The sequence below is a fragment of the Hylobates moloch genome, unplaced genomic scaffold (assembly GCF_009828535.3).
Source record: "Hylobates moloch isolate HMO894 unplaced genomic scaffold, HMol_V3 SCAFFOLD_23, whole genome shotgun sequence".
Classification (NCBI taxonomy): domain Eukaryota; kingdom Metazoa; phylum Chordata; class Mammalia; order Primates; family Hylobatidae; genus Hylobates; species Hylobates moloch.
Window position 1 is genome coordinate 5,614,575 of NW_026652298.1, and position 18,905 is coordinate 5,633,479.

General features: G+C 44.5%; 1 protein-coding gene across 1 annotated transcript in view; it reads right to left on the reverse strand.

Moving 5' to 3' along the window:
• The window catches only part of ANKRD55 (ankyrin repeat domain 55), a 95,740-nt gene that overhangs the window by 8,796 nt on the left and 68,039 nt on the right, over window positions 1-18,905 (reverse strand). The window contains exon 5 of the mRNA XM_032145427.2: window positions 12,124-12,184. Coding sequence (XP_032001318.2) covers window positions 12,124-12,184 — 61 coding nt within the window. The remainder of the gene's footprint in view (window positions 1-12,123; window positions 12,185-18,905) is intronic.

Sequence of the window (18,905 nt, forward strand, 5' to 3'; positions counted from 1 at the left end):
CAGCTTATCAAAGATCACTTGGACTCATAGGGAATATAAAACCAGAGTCTGTTGGATAAGACAGCCTTCTGTGTCCAAGTTATGGAGACTTTTCCAACCAGTTACTTCCTGGAGTTTCACTGAGCCTTCGAAGCATCTAGGAGCTGACAATCTAGCAGTCACTATCAGGCATGTTGCAACAAACACCCAGATGGCCCTGGTGACAGGGGAATTCTACTCTTCTGAAAATCAAAAAGTATTGATTGGCTCAAAGAGTGAGGAGGAACTCATATTCAGTTAAAAATATAAGCTCTCCAGAATGTTTTGAGGGGAAATGTTAAGTTTTGGTTGACTTGGGATCCGATTTTCGATTGCTTATAGGACTAAATGTATGTTCTAACTGTTGAGTGCATAGTAGGGTTGCTTTGGAACAGTGTCTTGTGTTGATGAGTAATTCTGTGCCTTGAACCTGTGCCACCACAATTTCAGTTAAAGGCTTACAAGTCCTATCAGCTTCTCAGAACATTTTTTTTTTTTCAAAACCGCTTTTGTGTTTTCTGAACCAGAAATCTGCTTTAGTGCTTAGCAGGTTTCATGTTTCAGAACTGTACTTTTAGAGTGTCTCTAGCCAACACTGAAAAGCACACAGAGAGAAATGTTGATGTGGCTGGGTGCTTGGTTTGTTCCCCGTCTCGATTGGCGGTTCGGGGCGGGGTGGTGGAAGGGGAGGGTTAAGAATTATAGCAGGTGTCTGGTGGCTGAGAGGTCAGTAAACAATTCCAGATGCTTTGAAGGATCTAGAATTTCCAGCAGCTTGGCTCTGGTTGACATTTAAAAATTAACATACTTAATCCTCTAATCACATATGATCACCCCCCAACAAAAGTGATAGAGGATCTCCCTTAGATAAAAAATTGGAATTACTATGTACTTTAAAAGTAGATCTAGTTTTAAAAACTAGATGGTGTTACAAGTACAGTAATGAAAGCCATTTTCTTTCATTTTTATTTGAAAAACAATCTTATAGATCAGAAAGCTTAGTAAACTAATTCATTGTCTTTGTTTTGGAATTTCCTAAACTGGGTAGATAGACGGTGAGCATCACGATAGCCAAAGACTATAACTGAAGGCCAAGAATACTCTGACGTTGGATTTTAGGGCACTAGGAAGGGCTGCTAATAATGACACTCTTTAAAAACTCTCACTTCCTCCCTGTAATAATTACAAGAATAATATGTCTGAAATTTTTAAAAAAAGACTTTAGATTGGGAGTTTTCATAATTTAAATCAGACAAGAAAAACAATAAAACGAACTTAGGCCATGGAAGTCTAGGAGCCAATTCTAACAAGAACAAACTTACAAAACAGAGCCTTCAGAATAGAAGCCTAAGTTGATAGATTTATTTTTCAACAAAAAAAGAACATCTACATTCTTCTGCACTAAACTGTGAACTCCATCATAGCAGGGATGAAGCCTACATGAGACATGGCAGGTACTGAACAAATATTTGTTGAATAATTAAAACAATTTTCCTGTTCCAAGGAGATCACCTTGGGAGGCTATACAATTATTCTACTCATTGCTCAAAATACTTTTGGGCGGTTTTTTTTTTGAAATTGCCACTAGAGCAAGAGCTCTATCCATGGATAGAAATAAGGATATGTGAGTTTCATCAGAGAAATAATTACATCTTTATTTTCACTAACTTCTTTTTTTTTTTTTTTTTTTTTTTTGAGACGGAGTCTCGTTCTGTCACCCAGGCTGGAGTGCAGTGGCACCATCTCGGCTTACTGCAACCTCCACCTCCTGGGTTCAAGAGAGATTCTCCTGCTTCAGCCTCTCTAGTAGCTGGGACTACAGGCATGCGAGCCACCACGCCCGTTTAATTTTTGTATTTTTAGTAGAGATGGGTGTCACCATATTGGCCAGGCTGGTCTCGAACTCCTAGACCTCGTGATCCACCTGCCTTGGCCTCCCAAAGTGCTAGGATTACAGGCGTGAGCCACTGCGCCCGGCCTATTTTCACTAACTTCTAATTGAAATTTAACATCTTTTTCTATTATGAATATAGGCAACAACCCACAGTAGTATAAACAGTACCTGTGACTTTGCCACCTCTATAAATTATAGGTACAGTGCTATTACATTAGTGATTGCAGATCGCTACATGTCTCACTACTTCAACAATTGTAGTAGTTTATGGTCCTACCATCAAGTCTTATTTAATGCATTAATAAACAATCTTATATGTTATTATCATAAATTTGTTCTTTAAAATGTTTTCTAGCCTGGGCAACATGGTGAAACTCTGCCTCTACAGAAAAAAAAAAAAAAAAAAAAAAAAATTAGTTGGGTATGGTGGCATGTGCCTGTAGTCCCAGCTACTTGGGAGGCTGAGGTGGGGGAACCACTTGAGCCTGGGAGGCAGAGGTTGCAGTGAACTGAGATTGCACCACTGTACTCTGGCCTCACAGAGTGAGACCCTGTCTCAGTAAATAAATAAATAGGCTGGGTGTGGTGCCTCACACCTGTAATCCCAGCCCTTTAGGAGGCCAAGGTGGATGAATCATTTGAGGTCAGGAGTTCAAGACCAGCCTGGCCAACATGGTGAAATCCCGCCTCCACTAAAAAATACAAAAATTAGCTGGGCATGGCGGTGGGTGCCTGTAATCCCAGTTACTCGGTAGGCTGAGGCAGGAGAATCACTTGAACCCTGGAGGTGGAGGTTGCAGTGAGCTGAGATTGCGCCACTGCACTCCAGCCTTGGCGACAAAGCGAGACTCCATAATTTTTTTTTTTTTTTTTTTTGAACGGATCTTCTCTGTCCTCAGGCTGGATCATGGCCGAACCGTCTCTCAACCCCTCGGCCAAAGTGCTGGGATTACAGGCTTGAGCCACCGCGCCCGGCCTAAAAAGAATGTTTTGATAGCTGTATTTTAATATATTGATTTCTTTTGCAATCTTATATATTTTATTTTCTGTAATTTCAGATATTTTTCCTTTTTGATATTTTTTTCCTTTTAAAAAGAAGTTTAAATAGAGATGAGGTTTAGCCATGTTGCCCAGGCTGATCTTGAACTCCTGAGCTCAAGCAATCCTCCTGCCTCGGCCTCCCAAAGGTCTGAGATTACAGGTGTGAGCCACTGCATCCAGCCTAATTTCAGGTATGTTTCTGAGAAGTTATCCATAGGTTTCACAAACACATGAAAATGTGTCCATGTCATAAATATGGGTAAGGACTCCTGCTCTAAAGTCTACAGGACATTTTTTAAAAATTCTAATTGGTATAAAATTTTATTTACCTATTTATATCTCATAAACACCTCTAATACCATGAAAATCTTATTTTTTTGAGAGTAGGTTTTGGAAATAACAGTCACCTGGAGTCAAGTCTGGGAAATAAATTGGATAGCTGAGTCAACAAAACAAAAGAAGAAAGGGCCATAAAATAAAATAACATGACTTTTTCTTGAATTTAATTCTTTCTTTCTCCCTAGATATAACATATCTAGATATAATATATATCTAGGCTGGGCGTGGTGGCTCACGCCTGTAATCCCAGCACTTTGGGAGGCCGAGGCGGGTGGATCACTTGAGGACAAGAGTTCGAGACCAGCCTGGCCAACCTGGTGAAACCCAGTCTCCACAAAAAATGCAAAAACTAACCGGGCATGGTGGCAGGCACCTGTAATCCCAGCTACTTAAGAGGCTGAAGCAGAAGAATCACTTGAACCCAAGAGGCGGAGGTTGCAGTGAGCCAAAATCGTGCCACTGCACTCCAGCCTGGGTGACACAGTGAGACCACATCTGGGAAAAAAAATCTATATATATGTGTGTGTGTGTGTTATATATATACACATATATACACACGTATATATGTGTATATATGCATATATACGTATATATACATACGTATATGTGTGTATATATATAAAAAAATGTTTGTGCCTCACTAAAGCTTTTGTGCAAGCTACTGAACTAGAACCTAGGGATACAGAGATAAAAAAGGCATGGTCTGCCTCTAGAAGTTTATAGGGTTAGGAGGAGAGTGGGAGAGGGGGGTGGGGGCTCCTAAGTAGTGGTGACCCTACTCCTTTTTTTTTTTTAGATGTTTGGTCTTAGGCTAAAACTTCTGATTCATTGAAAACTTTTGTTTGTTATTTTACCTTTTGTTAACTGTAAAGTTAAAAATTTCAAGAGTCAGGGACTGTTTCTTCTGCTTTTGGTTCTATCTCAGGAATGTGGTAAGTAGAAGTGATGCTAAGAATTATGTCCAAAAGGTCACATCTGTTTTTGCAACTTAAATTTATTTTCTCAGAGTGGTTCTACAATTGAAGTTTGGTTTGTTAGACTGCTCACAAAAATCTACTTACATAAGAATGTGCATTTAATATATCCTAAACAATATATATATCCTAAATGCTGTGCCTAACAGTGCTTCTCTGGATAAATGCATTCAAAGTTCTAACCCAGATGCCAACAGCTCAGAGCCCCTCTTGATAGAATACTCTTCCTGTCAAGGCTAAAATGAGAGCAGGAGAGGTTAATTTCCATTTAACTCCCGGTAGGTGCAATAGACAAGCCTCACTCTATGTCAATGATTCTTCTGAGGTCCTGTTTTGAAGAACAAAAGCACAAAGGACAATCTGACCTATCTTGCTTTTTTCAGTGTTAACTGCAGTGTGGATAGCTTCTAAATAAGTCAGTTTATAATTAAGTAGTGTGGTTAATGAAACAGGAAAAACAAACAGATCATTGGAACAGAACAAAGAGTTCAAAAATGAAACCATATATTTAAAAAAATCTGGTAACAAACAAAACCATAATTTAACATAACGTAATCCAGTTCTTGGGGTAGAGAAGGCCTTCTTTAAAAAGACATCAAAAGAAAAAGCAGAAACAGATAAGAATGATCATTTTAATTATATCAGATTTTTACATTTCTGAATAAGAAAAGGTACTATGAACTGTTTCAAAATAACCAACAGCCTACGAAAAAGTATTTACAACACAACAGCAAAGCATTAATATTCACAATATAAAATAAACTCCTATAAATCAATAAGAAAATGACAACCCAATGGATCAATGGACAAAGAATGTAAACAGGCAAGTCACAAAAGAAGATATAATAAAGACCATTATATCTATGAAATGATGTTCATCTTATTAATCAGGAAAAATGCAAATAATAAGAAAATCCAGCAACAACTGGGAAAAAACCAGTACTTCCTCTAAAAACAACAATAACAACAACAACAACAAAAACACCCAGCTATTTTGGGGGAATAATTAGGCAGTGTGTATTAAAAATAAAAACATACACTCTTTACTACCCAGCAATTATTCTTTTAAGAGAAATGCTTGTATAGAGTATGCAAAAAGGCTTGTACAAGAAACACTCTGTAGACTGGTGTTTATGATGGTGAAAAATTGAGACAACCTAAATATCCATTCATAGAGGAATGGCAAAATAAATGGAGATATTTTGATATTATGTAACATTATGAAGCCATTAAAAGGAATGAGCCACAGGCTGGGTGCCGTGGCTCACGCCTGTAATCCCAGCACTTTGGGAGGCCGAGGCAGGTGGATCACGAGGTCAGGAGTTCGAGACCAGCCTGGCCAACATGGTGAAACCCTGTCTCTACTAATATACAAAAATTAGCTGGGCATGGTGGCAGGTGCCTGTAATCCCAGCTACTCGGGAGGCTGAGGCAGGAGAATCGTGTGAATCCAGGAGGTGGAGGTTGCAGTGAGCCGAGATCACGCCATTGTACTCCAGCCTGGACAGGGCGAGACTCCGTCTCGAAAGAAAAGAAAAACAACAGAAAAGGAATGAGCCAGATCTGTATGTATCAAAAATTCTAAGACAAATGCTTGAGTTTAAAAACTAAGTTAGGCTGGGTGCGGTGGTTCACACCTGTAATCCCAGCACTTTGGGAGGCCGAGGCGGGTGGGTCACGAGGCCAGGAGATCGAGACCACCCTGGCTAACATGGTGAAACCCTGTCTCTACTAAAAATACAAAAAAAATTAGCTGGGCGTGGTGGCGGGTGCCCGTAGTCCCAGCTACTTGGTAGGCTGAGGCAGAACCTGGGAGGCGGAGCTTGCAGTGAGCCGAGATTGCACCACTGCACTCCAGCCCGGGCAACAGGGTAAGACTCTGTCTCAAAAAAAAAAAAAAAAAAAGGTTGCAGAACACGTAGAGTGATACCTTTTTTTAAAAAATGAATTTAACTGTTACTCGCCCCTACCCCTTATACAATGGAGGCTACACCATGCTTGGAGCTCATTGAAAAAAGACAGAAGAGAGAAGATTACTTATTCAAAACATTGAGCAGCCAAAGTAATGAATGACAAAGAAAGCCTGGGCTGTGTTCTTTCCATTTCAGACTTGTATTTATTTCTCAATGGCAAGAGCGTTTACTGTTATAAATTAATCGTGATTGGCTCTCACTAGCAATGACCAATAACTAAATAAAATAAATAATTGGCAAAAACAGAATTACAGCAGAAGATTTAGCTTTAAAGTTTTTTTTTTTTTTTTTTGAGACAGAGTCTTGCTCTGTTGCCTAGGCTGGAGTGCAGCCATGCCATCTCAGATCACTGCAACCTCCATCTCCCAAGTTCAAGCAATTCCACCGCCTGCCTCAGCCTCTGGAGTAGCTGGGGCTACAGGAACGAGCCACTACACCTGGCTAATTTTCATATTTTTAGTAGAGACGGGGTTTGGCCATGTTGGCCAGGCTGGTCTTGAACTGCTGGCCTCAAGTGATTCACCCACCTCGGCCTCCCAAAGTGCTGGGATTACAGGCATGAGCCATGGAGCTGGGCCTCAAAGATCTTAATTGGCTTCATTTGCAGTTCTAGAACTGGGCTTCATTCCAAAATGTTCTGGCCAGGCATGGTGGTGTACGCCTGTAATCCCAGCACTTTGGGAGGCTGAGGTGGGAGGATCACTTGAACCCAAGAGTTCTAGACCAGCCTGGGCAACATAGGAAGACCCCTGTCTCTACCAAAAACAAAAAATGAGCTGGGTATGGTTGTGCATGCCTGTGGTGCAGGGTTTCTATGGTCCCATCTACTCTGGAGGCTGAGGCAGGAGGCTGCAGTGGGCTGTGATCGTTGTCATTGCACTCCAGCCTGAGTGACAGAGTGAGACTGCCTAAAAAAAAAAAAAAAGTTTTCCAATGAGCCCAGCAGAGGAGGTTGGTTTTGTAGACAGAGAAGGACTGAAAAAAAGCAGAAGCAAAGAACAAAAAGCAGATTGGTTATTTCAAAGTTACTTTCCTTGAAAGATGAAAGATGAGAACAGGGAAACAGAACAACAGAGAAAAAACTGATTGCTTAACATCAGGTTACTTTAGGTTACTTTTTGTTGTCAGGATTAAAGGCAGAGGAAATTTCATTATTATGCTAAGTAAAACTGGCCTGTTTGGGAAATTTGGCTGTTATCTCTCTCCTGATTTCTCAGAAGGTCAGATAACAACTCGGTTTCAGTTTGGTGACTTGGAATTTAAGTATGAGGGACTCCATTTTGACATTTGGCCTGGTCTGTTGACCTAGTACAGGAGCTCAGTCAAAAACAAAATTATATGAGTGCCTCAGAGTTATATGAATGCCATCTCTACTAAAAATGGAAAAATTAGCCTGGCGTGGTGGTGTGTGCCTGTAGTCCTAGCTACTCGGGAGGCTGGGCTGGGTGGGAGGATCACCTGAGCCCAGGATGCGGAGGTTACAGTGAGTTGACATTGCATCATACCACTGCACTCTAGCCTGGGCCACAGAATGAGACCCTGCGTCAAAAAAAAACCAAAACCAAAGCCATATATATATCTATATACAGATACATATATATACACATACACATACATTTATGGATACATAATATATACATACACATATATATCCATACATTTTGTTTTAAGTCTTCAGTGATTTAAAGCAAAACCTCAGAGGAAAGAGGGTTGCACTGTTAGAAACTTCTGCTTTAAAAATGAGAACCAGAGATGAGGTAGCACACTCTGGTCACTCTGCCCATGGTGTGGAAGCAGGGAGCTGGAGTGGCAGAGTCCATGTGTATGAAAAACACAGGCAAGCATTAGCAGTTGGTTTCAGATGGATTCCAGACAGCAGGCTGTGAATGGACCAAAGAGGAAGCTGTGACCATGGGTAGGAAGTGCCTTGTCGAGGCCCTTGCTCTGCTGGGTCTGCTTTCTGGGCTTAAAACCCACCGGGTCCATATGCTGATGTAATAGCAGGAGGAATCTTTTTGCAGAAGTCCCTTTGCATGAGGAGGAACCAGGGACTTTTCCAATATTTACCACATATTCTATGTAAGGTGTTACAATTACCACTCTTAGAAAGATCCGTGTCTGCTTTCATTGTCTGCACCGCCAGGTGCCTCCTGCGGTGGAGAAAAATAGGGAACTACGTCTTTGCTGGGGGGTTGCTAGTTCTACTGAGGGGTGCTTGAGTTGGAGGTCTATAAGTGGAATTTAGCTTTAGGGTATAAATGAGCAAATTTGTCATCTTTCTAAATAAGACCCCGTTTAGGGATTACCCCAGGGGTTGAAGGTGGAGGAAGTAGTTGGCAACTTGCCCTGAAATCTAGAGGTTCACAATCTGCTGACATGGACTCTGCCACTCCAGCTCCCTGCTTCCACACCACGGGCAGAGTGACCAGAGTGTGCTACCTCATCTCTGGTTCTCATCTTTAAAGCAGAAGTTTCTAACAGTGCAACCCTCTTTCCTCTGAGGTTTTGCTTTAAACCACTGAAGATATGGGGAGTGAAAGCAGCAGGGGCTTTCTGATGTGGTCATTAATGACAGTCAGAGGGAGGCCTTTAATCAGAAGGCTCAAGACAGATGGGTGGACCGGGCTCAGTGGCTCACACCTGTAGCACTTTGGGAGGCCAGGGTGGGCAGATCACCTGAACTCACTGTGGGGAAAAGAAAGAGAGATCAGACTGTTACTGTGTCTATGTAGAAAGAAGCAAACATACGAGACTCCATTTTGTTCTGTACTAAGAAAAATTCTTCTGCCTTGAGATGCTGTTAATCTGTAACCCTACCCCCATCCCTGTGCTCGCAGAAACATGTGCTGTGTGGACTCAAGGTTTAATGGATTTAGGGCTATGCAGGATGTGATTTGTTAAACAAATGCTTGAAGGCAGCATGCTTGTTAAAAGTCATCACCACTCCCTAATCTCAAGTACCCCGGAACACAAAACACTGCGGAAGGCCACAGGGACCTCTGCCTAGGAAAGCCAGGTATGTCCAAGGTTTCTCCCCATGTGATAGTCTGAAATATGGCCTCATGGCAAGGGAAAGACCTGACCGTCCCCCAGCCCGACACCCGTAAAGGGTCTCTGCTGAGGAGGATTAGTAAAAGAGGAAGGCCTCTTTGCAGTTGAGATAAGAGGAAGGTATCTGTCTCCTGCTCGTCGCTGGGCAATGGAATGTCCTGAGATGGGGAAAACCGCCTTAGGGCTGGAGGTGAGACATGCTGGCAGCAATACTGCTCTTTAAGGCATTGAGATGTTTATGTATGTGCACATCAAAGCACAGCACTTTTTTCTTAACCTTGTTTATGATACAGAGACATTTGTTCACGTTTTCCTGCTGACCCTCTGCCCACTATTACCCTATTGTCCTGCCACATCCCCCTCTCTGAGATGGTAGAGCTAATGATCAATAAATACTGAGGGAACTCAGAGACCGGTGCCGGCACGGCGGGGGTCCTCCGTATGCTGAGCGCCAGTCTCGTGGGCCCGCTTTTCTTTCTCTATACTTTTTGTCTCTTTCTTTTCTCAAGTCTCTCGTTCCACCTGATGACTGCGCCAGTCTCATGGGCCCACTTTTCTTTCTCTATACTTTGTCTCTGTGTCTCTTTCTTTTCTCAAGTCTCTTGTTCCACCTGACGAGAAACGCTCACAGGTATGGAGGGGCAGGCCACCTCTTCACTCACAAGTTTGAGACCAGCCTGCTCAACATGGTGAAACCCTGTCTCTACTAAAAATACAAAAATTAGCCGAGCATAGTGGTGCACACCTGTAGTCCCAGCTACTTGGGAGGCTGAGGTAGGAGAATTTCTTGAATCTGGGAGGCAGAGGCTGTAGTAAGCTGAGATCGCACCACTGTACTCCAGCCTGGGCGACAGAGTAAGAGTCTATTAAAAAAAAAAAAAAAAAGACAGATGCGGGGGCGTCTACCCCAGAAGAAAGCGATTAGGAGGCTTACCCCCTGCCCCCTTGCCTATGGTCACCTAGCTTCCTTGAAAATAATGTAATCGGCATCTTTGAGTATGTACATTTTTAATGTTATCAGACTTTCTTAGTGAAATGCAACCAAACCAAGCACATACTTACTTTAAAATTCCATTGAAAACCAGGTCTTTAAATTGATTTTAAGAACCTTGTTAAGGAAATCAGCCTGGCTAAGGAAAATTAGTACTGCATTTTAAAAGAGTTAAGCAGATCTAACAAGACTCTAAGCTACTCTTGGGCAGCTCTGCTTAGTGTCTGAGCCATCTTTCCTCAAGAACTTTGTTGAAGCGTGTTGAACGACCTTTTTGGAAGCCTTCTACTTGCAACATGAATTAAACAGCAGTTACGATCACTGGGATTAATAATGTGATGTCTGGAGCAGGTAACCTGGAATTATTAATATTATCTCTCTGTCATCTTTTTCTTTTCTTTTTGGAGGGGAGGGGGACAGGATGTCGCTCTGTCACCCAGGCTAGAGTGCAGTGATGTGATCATATCTCACTGTAACCTTGAACTTCTGGCCTCAAGTGATCCTCCTGCCTCAGCCTCCAGAGTAGCTGGGACTATAGGCATGTGCCACCACACCCAGCTACTTTTTAAACTTTTTGTAGAAACGGAGTCTCGCTCTGCTGCCCAGGCTGGTCTCAAACTCCTGGGTTCAAGTGAGCCTCCCACTTTGGCCTCCCAGAGCGCTGGGATTACAGGCACGAGCCAGTGTCCAGTCTTGTCATTGTTTTCCTTTTTCTTTCTTTTTTTTCTTTAGAGATGGGGGTCTCGCTATGTTGCCAGGCTGGACTCTCAAACTTCTGGGCTCAAGTGATCCTCCCACCTCAGCCTCCTGTGTAGCTGTGACCACTGGCACGTGCCACTATACCCACCTCTCTGCCATCTTTCAGTAGAGAGCATGTCTTAGGCTGAGTGCGGTGGCTCATGCCTGTAATCCCAGCACTTTGGGAGGCCGAGGCAGGCGGATCACGTGAGGTCGGGAGTTCTGAAAGGGGCCGGGCGGAGACCAAACTACACCGGTCGCAGTCAAGAGATCTTTATTGGAGGTATCGAGCGGAGAAGGAAGAGAAGAGAGAGAGGGCTGCTGGTGTGCTGGGTTTTATATCCCTTGGGCCTACGTGGATTGGGCTAGGGGTGGGCCCAAGGGAAGGCGGGAGACGCTTCTTTCTGATTGGCCCTCCTTTGGCGGGTTCAGACAGTGCCCGGTCAAGGAGGGGAGAAGAACCCGGAACCGGCCCCATCTTAAGGTACGGCGCCATTTTAAGGTACCCCATGTTACCTAACAAGTTCGAGACCAGCTTGACCAACATAGAGAAACCCCATCTCTACTAAAAATACAAAATTACCCGGGTGTGGTGGCACATGCCTGTAATCCCAGCTACTGGGAGGCTGAGGCAGGAGAATCACTTGAATCTGGGAGGCGGGGGTTGTGGTAAGCCAAGATGGCGCCACTGCACTCCAGCCTGGGCAACAAGAGCAAAACTCCATCTTAAAAAAAAAAAAAGAGAGAGAGAGCATGTCTTGAGCCACAGCTTGCTACTAAGTTTCTGGGACTTGAGAAGACAGGAGAGAGCAATATTTATTTCTCAATGTCCAGAGGGAAGTTACAAAATTTCAGTCGTATGGTAAATGCTGAAGTACTTAGTGCAATAAAGTCCTTCCCTATCAGAAGCTACGCACACCCATGGTGGGGATAAGTTTCTGCTGAGGATTAATAGTGAAAACAGGTCTCCCTTTCAGGGTAAGAACAGAAAACCATGCTTCATGTCTCCCCGTAGCTTTTAAGAGGAAGCACAATGGTTCAGAAACGCCCTTCCTTTCACCCTCACATCAAAACGACCACTTGTTGCTTGACAGTGTGGCTCACCTCATTGTCTTGGTGATTAATCTCGCTGATGTTCGACTGTTGCAACAGGACCGTGAGGAGCCTGTAAGGAAAAATAGGAGAAATGGCTCAAAAGAACAGGCAGTCACGGTGCTCTTGGAATCAGTATAAAAACATGACCTTAGAAAAAGCGTCAGTTGAAAGGCTCCAAATGAAGCCGAGGCCCCTTCCGTTTCTCTGGGAAAAAGATCCACAGAAAAGAAGCAAGAGTGTGATAGGTTAGAAGACACCTGTGTGGAGGGCTACTGTCTGCCTCTCCCACCCTCTCTCCATCTCGGCACTCCCGAGGGGCACAGGGGGATGGAGAAACTTTAGGCTCACTGTGTTCGCCAGGCCTCTGTCACCTAGCCTTTAAGAACCAAAATCATGTCGCAATTATTATTTCTTTTTCTTTGAGACGGAGTCTCGCTCTGTTGCCCAGGCTCGAGTGCAGTGGCATGAACTTGGCTCACTGCAAGCTCCGCCTCCCGGATTCACACCATCCTCCTGCCTCAGCCTCCCAAGCAGCTGGGACTACAGGCGCCCCCTACCACGCCTGGCTAATTTTTTCTATTTTTTAGTAGAGATGGGGTTTCACCGTGTTAGCCAGGATGGTCTGGATCTCCTGACCTCGTGGTCCGCCCGCCTAAGCCTCCCAAAGTGCTGGGATTACAGGTGTGAGCCACCGTGCCCAGCCACTTATTCTTTATTCACTTTACAGAAACTTACAGAGTGCTTTCGACCTGCTTCACTCCTAGCTGCATATGTCATGCCTTTTTAATGCATAGATTATACCAGGAGGTTGTCAGTATTTGCAAGTTTGCTTATTCTTTGTAAAATACACACATGCCTAAGCACAAGATGACAGTAATCAGTGTAAAACAGCTATCAATGATTCTCAGATTCAGGCTCTTAGCTGACGTGGATCTCCTGCTCAGTTGACTGAAGAGGAGAGTGCAAACTGGGAGGAGAGTGCAAACTCCCCCATCTGCGAGAGGGGGCAGCCGAGCATAGTGGAGAGGGGCCCGGGCTCTGCAGCCAGATGGCTTGGGTTTACATCCCAGCCCTGCCACTGATGAGCTCTGTGACCTCAGGCAAGTTACTTACCTTCTTCCTGCCTAAACTTCCTCATCTGTGAGATAGGAGTGATAAAAACTACCTATCACACAGCTCAGTGTGAGGATTAAATGAATTAATATGCATACAACATATAGAGCATGTCTGGAACATGCTGTTATTTCTAGAGCACTTAACCCCAGAAGTTTGGACCCTGGCTCCATCTCAGAATTGCCTGGAGAGATTTTTTTTTTTTTAAACCACAAATACCTGGACTCTGTACTCAGGGTTTCTAACTCAGTAGGTCTGGAGAAGCCCAGCTTCTACTGTTTAAAAAAAGCTATTCAGGAAATTATGGTAAACAGCCAGGTTTGGAAACAATTGAGAAAGGTGCTGAATGAATTAATCAATGGATACTCATCAAGATGATAAAGAATAGTGTATGGGCAGTCAATGGAGGAAATTCAGAAATTGCTTTTGGAAGAATTATTTGTAAAATGAAATTGTTTAGTCTCTTCTCCAATCAAATCTTTATCGTTTCTCGGCTTGGAAGACATCTAAAGCCCTAAGTATTAAATTGTTACTTACAATAGAAGAAAAGAAAGATCCACTAATCATATTGCCTTTGCAGTAAATGTAATACACAGAGAGCTTAAATAGAGATGGACTTCTGGTTATTTGCGGTGGAGGTGAAATAACCAGGAAGCTTGTTTTATCATAGTCTTCTGGGGAGCCAGGATAATGCTGAGATTTAATTCTGACCTCACTACTGCACGATCTGAGTTTCTGTATCCTCATGTATATCAGAGGGCTAGCAACGCAGTGGTGTAAAGGATCGAGTGATCCAACAGGCAGAAAGACCCTGGGTCACATACTCTAAAGGGACAATGGCTATGACTGCATACAGTACATCTCTTTTATGCTCTCTGAATTCTAGATGTAGCCTTTGGTAGGAAGACATATAAAAATAATTGCATTTTGGGTCACACAATTTTTATCTTTGCAATTATTTCACCACTGGATATATTTCCCTGTGGCTGTTTTGTGAGTGGGGGCAGGGCTTAACTGGTGACTGTGCTTCTCCTTTCTCTCTTTCCTTTCTGTCTTCTCTGGCTCATTATTGGCCATTGTTTACTCTCTAGGGCCCATTTGGTCTGAGGGACTGGGGGAGGAGGGGAGGGCAAGGCAGGAGGTCAGCTGTGGTCCAGTGTGGTCATCTTTGGTTAGCCCTGAGCAGACAGAGATTATCTGTAGCCAGACAGGATCTTCTGGGGCTCTAACCAGATTAGAATAGGGGTAGGGAGAGCAAGACCTCTTGTCACATCCTGGGTGGCCTCCCAAGGCTGTGGGATGAACCCTGTGCCTAGATAGTTCTCTATTTGGCTTTCAAAGCCATTCTCTTTTCTATACTGCCCTGTTCTGAGGCTGACCTCTAGGGACGGCATCAACCAGGCTCCCTTGCCCTTGGCTTCCTATTGGGTTTTGCTGATGGGGGACTGGCAGGAGGAGGGAGAGAAGCCGGCTCCCTTTCTGGCAATAATTGTATTTCTCTACCAAAGGCCTCAGTTCTTGCCAGGTGGCCCCTCTCCTACAGCTAAGCTACCACTGCAGCTCTCAGAAGGTTCCAGTAACAGCCCCTTCCTTGCCCCTTTAGGTCTAGAGAGTGATAACATTTTCCTGCTCTTTTGGGGAAAGTGGGGGTGGGGTAGGGGGTTAGAACATCATCCATTATCTCTTGTTGGTCAATTTTTGGTCAATTTTTTTTTTTTTTTGAGACAGGGTCTTACTCTGTCACCCAGGCTGGAGTGCAGTGGCACAATCACAGTTCACTGCAACCTGGACTTCCTGGGCTGAAGCGATCCATCCTGCTGCCTCAGCCTTCGGAGTAGTTTGCACTACAGGTGTGCACCATCACGCCCAACTAATTTTTTTGTGTTTTTAGTAGAGATGGGGTTTCACCAGGTTGCCCAGGCTGGTCTTGAACTCCTGAACTCAAACGATCCTCAGCCTCCCGAAGTGCTGGGATTACAGGCGTGAATCACCCTATCCAGCCTTGTTAGCCAAGTTTAAATAGTCTTTCCCTAGACTTTCTCCAGTTGCCACCCTTTAATTCCCATGTCTTCTCTGTCATGGCTGTGACTGATACGTGATGATCTATGTGGCCCAACTCCATTTGACTGTGAAGTCTCTGAGACCCATTGATCATCAAAGCTGGACACAAATAGACAGATCAAGGCCCTCTCCTGCATTCTTGCCCTCACTCTGGCTCTGGCTCTGGCTCTCTCTCACATGTTGTGAGAACAAAGAACCTGAGGCCCTTCCTGGCTTGCCAAGACCACCATCCAGCGGCTCAGTGATACAGCCTGAACCAGAAACCAGGTGTCTCATTGCCAGCCCGGGACTTCCTTGTTGTTCTGTGATACAGAGGTCACCTGCGAGATACTTGTCCAGCATCTATCTCAATTCCTAGATGATTTGCAGCCCTCTGTTGTGCTTCCCCTGAGCTCTCATTTTGTGTTACTGTGGCCCAGGAGTCCTTCCACACCTCCATCAGCTCAGTTCAGACTCCCTCCTGTCCTTGGATCTCCGAGGCAGTGATGTAAGACTCATCTCATCTCAGGTGCCAGGACAGCAGGCTTGGACCCCAGCAAGAGCAGTCCCAGACAGATGGCGTGTGAGTCATAAGAGCACCCAGGTTGGGGCCAGACTGCCGCTGTTAGAATCCCTGCTCCATACCAACCAGCCGGCGACCTTAGGTGAGCTCCCAGTGCCTACATTTTCTTATCCATAAAATGCAGAGAATAATACCTACTTCCTCAAGATCTATCACGACTTTGAGTCCATGCACACAAAGCACTCGGAATAGCCCTTACATGCCATAATAAAGTTTTATATGGCCAGGTGCGCTGGCTCACACCTGCCTGTAATCCCAGCACTTTGGGAGACCAAGATGGGCAGATCACCTGAGGTCAAGAGTTTGAGACCAGCCTGGCTAACACGGTGAAACCCCGTCTGTAATAGAAGTAGAAAAATTAGCCAGGCATGATGGTGGGCACCTGTAATTCCAGCTACTAGGGAGGCTGAGGTCGGAGAATTGCTCCAATCTGGGAGGCGGAGGTTGCAGTGAGCCGAGATCATGCCACTGCACTCTAGCCTGGGCAACAGAGCTTGAGACTCTGTCTCAAAACAAACAAACAAACAAACAAAAAATTCTATAAAATGATCGATTTTTTAATAGCTCCTACCTTCTATTTTCTGGGTCTCCACTGATTACCATTAGGTGAATGGCGGGTCTCAGAGAAGGATCAGCTAGAAGCATCCTGGGGACAACTCATCCCTGTGAGCTTTCCTGTTTCACTGGCCCCTCTGGATGCTCCCAGCCCTGGAGCTGGCCAGTGCAGTGACAGGTGGGAAAAAATGGTCCCGCAACCAGCCATCTCCCCTTCCTGTCCCTGGAGCTGCCTGTATTAGAGTGTGCTGCAGTGAGAGACAACCACCGCAGGTCAGAACACACCACCTAGTAACTAGAGAACAGGACCCCAAGGAAATGATTTTCTTCCTCCCTTGGGCTGCAGTCAAGAGTGATGAAAGGAGGCAGAGTGTCTGGCACTCCGACAGGGAGGAAAAAAAAGTCTGCCAGTAGCCATGGAGACCATGTAAAAGACCTTCAGAGAGCCCCGTGGCTGCTTTCAGAGAAAATTGCTGCTTGCCTGCCAACACTAGCATGTGCAGCGTTGTACAAACACAACTCTGTTCTCTTTGGAGCTTTGTTTTAATGATCATGCCCCCTCTTTCACACCAGTGCCCTCTGAATGTCCCAGCCAAGGAAGCAAGAAAAGCCGTGGGGAGCTGAAAGGGAGAAACTTGGACCTGCTGAGAAGCAGAGGGTTCAAGGTAGGAAGGGGAATCATGAGAGGAAACTTGTGCGTCTTTGCTTTTGTAAACCCAATGTGCCTTCATGTTCATGATTATAAATCACTTATCCCTGCATCAGCCTCCATCCTCACTGAGCGGGTGTTTAGCGAAGGATGCAGATTCATACTGTTTGGTTTGTTCAGGAGTTGTTTCCATCCGAGCACTAAAATCCCTCTGGAGGCAAAGGACTAATTGAAGCATCCCTTGGCTTGTTTATAAGCAGCTTCGGTTTGAGGCTTCTCTCTGAATAACCTCCAGTGAGCACCAAATAGAAGGAGCTTGCTGTTTGGAAATCTAAATGTTAGCAGATTTTAAATCAGTATAAAAACCTGAGCACAAGGGCACCATGTGGCCTCTACATATTGTTTATGATTAGGGGAAAATGCAGACATATGCCAACTTACAAAGGTGTGCATAGATCCACACATACAACACACCCCAACAACCATTGCAGTGAACCTGTGTGCCCGGCAGTAGGATGCAGGACTGCATTTACATGGGCGTGTGTCTGTGCACACATTTTTGTGGACCTGAGTGTGCTGAGGTGGAGAAGGCCAGGATGAGCACCAGTGGGGTGGCAGTAGCAGTGTTTCATTCCTTAGCTTCTTATGATGCTTATGGTGTTTCTATCTTCCATCATCATCATCATTGACGACCATCAACATTATCATATCATCACTCCATCATCATCACCATGTTCACTTTCTGAACATGGACAATGTACTAGGTGCTGAGTTCAGTGTTTCCACACATTTTCTCGTTTACTTCTGCCTACTTCCCTGTGAAGTAAGCAGGAATAATACATTTAATAGTACTTACTTCGCCAGGTGTGGTGGCTCACTCTTGTAATCCCAGCACTTTGGGAGGCTGAGGTGGGCGGATCACCTGAGGTTGGGAGTTCGAGACCAGCCTGACCAACATGGAGAAACCCCATCTCTACTACAAATACAAAATTATCTGGGCATGGTGGTACATGTCTGTAATCCCAGCTACTCGGGAGGCTGAGGCAGGAGAATTGCTTGAACCCAGGAGGCGGAGGTTGCAGTGAGCCGAGATTACGCCTTTACACTCCAGCCTGGGCAACAAGAGTGAAACTCTGTCTCAAAAAATAAAAAAATAAAAAATAGTACTTATTTCAAGAGGAAGCTGAGCCTTGACATGTTAACTTGCCCAAGAGAATAAGAGCTGGAGGCAGATTTAAACTCAGTCAGTCTGACTCATACTCATGAGCTGACACTCCTGGCCACCCTTCAGGGATCTATCTTCCTTCCTTCCTTCCTTCCTTCCTTCCTTCCTTCCTTCCTTCCTTCCTCCTTCCTTTCTCTCTCTCTCTTTCTTTCTTTCTCTCCTTCCTTCCTTCCTTCCTTCCTTCCTCCTTCCTTCCTTCCTTCCTTCCTTCTTTCCTTCCTTCGGGTCTTGTGCTATCACCCAGGTTGGATTACAGTGGCACAATCATAGCTCACCGCAGCCTCGAACTCCTAGGTTCAAGAAATCTTCCAGTCTTGGCCTCCTGAATAGTTAGGACTACAGGAGCACACCACTATGCCTGGCTAATTAAAAAAAAAAAATCATTTTTAGAAATGAGGCCTCACTATGTTGCCTAAGCTGGTCTTGAACTCCTGGCTTCAAGTTATCCTCCTGCCTCCGTCTCCCAAAGCACTAGGATTACAGGTGTGAGCCACAATGCCTGGCCCCTTCAGGGATTTTAGATTGTTTTCAGATAAATATAATAAAATAAGATAACGAGTGAAGAAACAAGACAAAGAGAAAACAAGGGCAGGAAAAAAAAAGACGTGATCTATAGTCCTACATGT